Source organism: Atta colombica, unplaced genomic scaffold (genome assembly GCF_001594045.1).
Source record: "Atta colombica isolate Treedump-2 unplaced genomic scaffold, Acol1.0 scaffold200, whole genome shotgun sequence".
Classification (NCBI taxonomy): domain Eukaryota; kingdom Metazoa; phylum Arthropoda; class Insecta; order Hymenoptera; family Formicidae; genus Atta; species Atta colombica.
In genome coordinates, this window is record NW_017259295.1 from 1,027,968 (window position 1) to 1,033,768 (window position 5,801).

The 5,801-nt window shown below is 35.2% G+C and overlaps 1 protein-coding gene across 3 annotated transcripts in view; it reads right to left on the minus strand.

The window, feature by feature from the left end:
* The window catches only part of LOC108687183 (ataxin-2 homolog), a 24,248-nt gene that overhangs the window by 6,244 nt on the left and 12,203 nt on the right, over positions 1-5,801 (minus strand). For all 3 annotated transcript variants that reach the window (XM_018192829.1, XM_018192830.1, XM_018192831.1), the window contains 3 exons: positions 4,422-4,501; positions 2,365-2,649; positions 1,862-1,996 (listed from right to left, as the gene is read on the minus strand). In XM_018192829.1, the coding sequence (XP_018048318.1) occupies positions 1,862-1,996; positions 2,365-2,649; positions 4,422-4,501 (500 nt within the window). The remainder of the gene's footprint in view (positions 1-1,861; positions 1,997-2,364; positions 2,650-4,421; positions 4,502-5,801) is intronic.

Consider the following 5,801-nt stretch of genomic DNA (forward strand, 5'->3'; position numbering starts at 1 on the left):
AGAGAGAGAGAGAGAGAGAGAGAGAGAGAGAGAGAGAGAGAGCAACGCCGCAAGATGTTGAATGATATCGAAAACTATTCTGAGTAATTTTAATTGAAAATTTAAAATAAAGTTAAAATGATATCATATTGACTGAAACATGACAAAAGAATGACATAAATTGACAAATTCGGTCAATGACAAATTCAGTCAATATAATATCAAATTGACATTATTTATTTATTCTTTTTTATTTTCTTCTTTCTCTTAACAAGAATGCAGTTCTTTCACATATTTCCGCGATTTCTGGTATTCGTAAAGTTGAATTTTAAAAATACTCAAAAAAAGATGCAATCATTTTCTCCGTCCGCAAATATAATACAGTAATAAAGATAAAAGTCTGAAAGAATTAGATAATTTATAATATGATGATATCATCTTTCTTGTAAAATAAAAAAATTTTTACACTACAACTTGCACCACTTTAATTGCGTTGTATTCTTGATTTTCTTTGTTTCTTATGCTTATTTCTATGTTTCTTAAAAGAATGAACTTAAATGACGCCAAGTGCATAAAAATATGAAACGGATCACTTAACTACTTGACTTGATGCGATGTCGAAACTTCAAAAAAAACTAGTGATCATGAATTTGGCAGCGACACGAACATATATAAATATGTCGTTCGCATCAAGTCAAGTTATGCACTTGGCGTCATTTAAGTTCGTGCATGCATTGCATTTTTTTTGAGTCTTTTCAAAATTAAACTTTACGAATATCAGAAGTCGCGGAAATATGTGAAAGAATCGCATTCTTGTTAGGAGAAACAAGAAAATAAAAAATAATAAATAAATAATGTCAATTTGATATTATATTGACTGATCATTGACCGAATTTGTCAATTTATGTCATTCTTTTGTCATGTTTCAGTCAATATGATATCATTTTAACTTTATTTTGACTGCTCTCTTTGGACAGTGATGCAGAGAAGCTGTACCATTCTTTCAAAGTCGTGGGTCAGATTAGAAACATCTAGATATTCAGAAACATCTAGATATTCAGGATATTCTTAGAAGTAAGTTTCGGACAAGAGAGATGTAATCGATGCTGCCGGAATGACGACGACGTATATTTAACGGCTGATATGCTGCCAAAGGCAGTTCTCGCTAGAGATCTCGCACGGATACTCTCGCAAAAATATTGTATCGCACCGTGCAACCCACTCCGATATTAAACGAGACATTTCGAAAACTCGCATAATATTTACCGCGTTATTTTTGGCCGGATCATAGTTTTGCGAGAGTTGCAACATAATATCAAACGTAATGTAAAACATTACTTTCGAAAAGATATAAAGCTATAAGGTTTTTCTTCACGCTACAAAAATTATTTGTTCTTAAAATAATTAAGGATTAAAGTCAATCATCTCACACACCTCCGTTCATTGTATTAAATTTTATTTATTAATAAAATATTACACAATGACTTTAAATTTTTGATATATGCAAATATAATATATCAATGTTTTATTTAAAATGTTTTTTTTAACATATTTACGAGTATTTAATAATAATAATGCTTCTTTAATAAATGATCGAAAACTGGGACATTTATCTTGAGCGACAAATAAAATGAGGATGTCTTAATGATATTATTATGACTTCTATGTCTACTATGTCAACAAAATGACTTTGATTCTTAACGTCAGTACATTTTTAAAATCATTATTTTGACTTTTATGACGTCAAAATAAAATCATTTTGATTTTTTCTAATTGAAAACTTGATGAATTGAAACTGACTCCTTGAGCTTAGAGAACTAGATTTATAATTTATTTGACGATAAGATTTAAGTTCTTTAAACTTGTATTATCAAACTCTCACCTGCGAGATAGGCGGCTCAGGACGGAGGACGATAGTGGAGGGTGGTGCCTCGAACGCCGCAGGGGTGGGTGTATAATAACCAGATAGATTCTGTTGCTGCTTCTGCGGTGCCCGGTCGTATGGATCCTGGGAGTGCTGAAAAAAATATAAAGGGCACAGCGATAAAGATTCGCCCACCGTCGCGAGTATGTCACACCCACGCGAAGACATTTACGACCGTACCAGTTGCTATCCTGCAAATCTTCCGCTATCCTCGCTTGGCTAAAACCGTCTCACGCCGATTCTGAGTGCATAGGTTCTGAGTGCGAGAGACAGAGAGGAAGAGCAACATGCGTAATTAACAATATATCTCTCGCATAAACAACAACGGCAACGATGCTTCTTACGTCCAAGATCGCAAGCGATTACCACGTGCCATCGTTTCTTACCGTGTTTCTCATCGGCTCTTCTTCCAAAATTGCGGAGGACCGACCATCAGCCATGTTTATGCAAACATCACCTACCTGCCAAGGCTGAGTCTGCTGTTGCTGTTGTTGCTGTTGGCCCAGGGGATGCTGTTGAGAGAGCGGCGAAGTTGCCGGGGGTGTCACGGGCGTCCAGCCCCTGAGATTTTGTTGCTGTTGGAAGTGCGAGGGCTGTCGCAGGAGCGTCCCGCCAGGACTGATCGGCGATGGGGATGACGGGACGGCGCTCTGTGTCGACGACCGTGCGACCGTCGAGGACGGTTGGGGTGACGGACCCGATGAGAGACTACTCTGGTACGAGCCGAATTCACCGTACCCACGGGTCTTACCGGAGGGGAAAACAGATAATTTTGTAGGCTCGAGCGAATGCACGGACTGATGGTTCTATCGTCCCAAAAAAAGAGAGAGATGGTGCGCGAAAATTTGCGAGAAATAATGCGATATCTATAATCCTCGTATGTCTATATTATTTATTTAAATCATCTCTTTCGATATACTATTAATGCTATTAACACTATTTGCATAATAAAAAATTAGAAGCTGATAATTTGAAATAAAACGGTAAAAAGATTTATGGAATTGATGTATAAAAAAATGACCATCGGAGTGATAAAGCAGAGAGATTAGTTAGTTTGAATCTCGACTATCATTAAGTATCTAAATTTGTATCATTATATGTAAAATAAAAAATATTTATAAAAAAATATTTTTTGTACAAATAGAATCAATGAATGTACACGGAAAAAATTATTTTGCTGAAGTACATTCAAATTAGTCAGATGCAGAAAATAATTTTGTTCGAATGTCAAAATAATTATGTAGAGCATTCAAACCGTTAGTAAGGGTAAGATTAACTCTTTAATTACATCGAATTAATTCATATTATTCTCGATTATTCAGATCAAAAATTTTTCAAAATTTGTTCGCGATTCACTCGAGCCAAGCATCGTCGTTTTTATCAAAAGGGACCAATGCACCAATTTGACAATTTATCGTTTTCTTTTTTCGCTTCCTGCAAATAATCAATCGGTAGACCTGCCTCGACGACCGCAATGGGCGGATTCGCGTGTTTAAGAAATACGATATTCGGATGCCGAATTTGTATAGTAAACTTTCTAACGATATCGATATTCACTGCACGAGTGCGAGTCAGAGATGGAACGACATGTAGTATCGATTTTTCGTTTAAATAAAACAATAATAGATAAAATATTGATTGTTATAATTGCTAGAATTGTTACAAAAGTTTTATTTTATTCTTCGTTAAAAAGACAACTATTTCAGTCGATTTTTTTTATTCAATAATTATTCGAGATTTAATGACAATTAAAAAAAATTGCTTGAAATCGATTTCAATTTTACCGAAGAATAAACTAGCCAAAATTGCTGACTTAATTTAGAGACTTGCGGTATATATCGCGTATTTGTTTCTCCATCTCTGCTCCGAGCGAAATAGGACTGATATACATACACAGAGAGAGGAACGAGCGTGAACAATACATAAAAGAAACACGTAACGAACATCGTTGCATTCACACGCATGGCAAGATGCAGGAGAAGCTATCGCACTAAATGGAAATAAAAAATATTACGAAAAAAGAATGCATACAACACGTAGACATTCAAAAGTATATCCGTGTCCTTTCGGAGATTTTTGAAAATGTCACGAAAATGTTTAATTACTTCATTATATGCTCGTTTATATCCTCATTTCATTTATATGAAATGATAAATGTTCTCTTTAAATTCTTCGGAGTGAGATTTCATTCTTTTGGAGTAAAATTTACTTCAAAGAATTTAGAGAATTTTTGCTACACTAACAAGAGAAAAGGTAACAGGTCTTCATGGATCAAAATTTGATTTCAACATTTTTGCAATAAATATTACATCTTGAGGCATTAATTTTTTTCTTATCGTCAATATTTTATCATCATTTCGCTCGAATTTGTAATACCGTTCGAAAAATAAGGATTGCAAATTTTTATCATTGCCTTTTGTCATTGTCTTATTGAAGCAGCATAAAATGATGGGACAACGAAATCTGATTCTTTAGCGCGAAAATATGTACACACGTATCTAATTATCTGTTATATTACCTTCGCTTGGACGGGAGCTTGCTCGATGTAGTCGAAGTCTTGATCCTCTGGAGGCGGTGGCCAAGCTACTCGTTTGAGACCTAGGATAATAATAGAGTTTCATAGAGACAAAGATCGGTTTGGCGAGATATGAAATTTCTTAATTTATGATATATGACTGCGATATATCTGTGTTAATCAATTAGATTTGGACAAATCCGCTTGAATTATTACATACAGATATAAATTCTTTAAAGATGAAATTTTTAACATTAAAAGTACTGGAGTGATCATCACTCCGTTGATCGTTTCTATTTTTTAAATAATTAAAATTATTTTTTATATAAAAGATAGGATTATGCAACTTTTTGACTTTTCAATAATTATATTGAAAAAATATTTAGTTTTTCATCACTTTCTTTATTTTTACAGTAATCTATTCGCTTAGTCCTCAAGAATAAGAAACCTTAGTACTTTTAGTATTAAACAGTTTTCGAGACGATAAAAAATGGTATTTTTTAATACCGACGTCCTTTTGTAGATTAATACAAACTTGAGAAAAATTGATAGAAAATAGACGATAAAAAAAGAGTCACTCATTTATCGTGTCACTAATATCATCAATCACCACGTCTCGTATATTCATTTAATCGCGATTTTTCATCGTCATCCAACCACCATCATTGTCATCAATTTTCGTCAAAAATAATGCACTTGATCCAACTTTATTCACACGATGGATCGCAGCGATGTCGCTCTTTCCGCAAAATTTCTTTCATCATTCCATCAAAATAGTATCTCTAACGACGTGCACAATTTTGATTTAACTGTGTCATGCAGCTCTCGTATCATATATCGATCGCGTGCACCGCAAGCGTGTCGCAACAGACGGCCGAATATTATGACATCCATATGAGGTCGCGCATCGTTAATCGCGCAAAATCGTGCGAACGCATATTTTCTGGCAACTAATAAATCCGCCTGGATCCTATGCGTCCACATACCGATGCGATCCCAGCGAGCTCGCTGGTTCAGCCGCTACGGCGATCAGGAACGCGACTCTGCCAAAACAGGCACCCGCCAACTACTAACGCTATGCGGAGTCACCTGTATCTTTCGTTATCGCGGAAACTAGCTGGCTACCGATTTTAGAGCCTTTCTGGTGACCAGCCAAAGAGTGGGGCTTGACATTGTGCCCGATCAGGGTGGGGCAGCGTCCTTCTCTGTTAAATCTATAGCGTGAAATTTAACTTAATTTAAGTCGCCACTGCTCTTACTAAATATGTCGTTATTTTGTACTAAAACGATTGTTAAATTTGACACTGTGTTAAATTTGACAGGGTGTTTCCTCTAACTTGCTCATTTAAAATATCTCCGTTATTTTATATATATATATATATA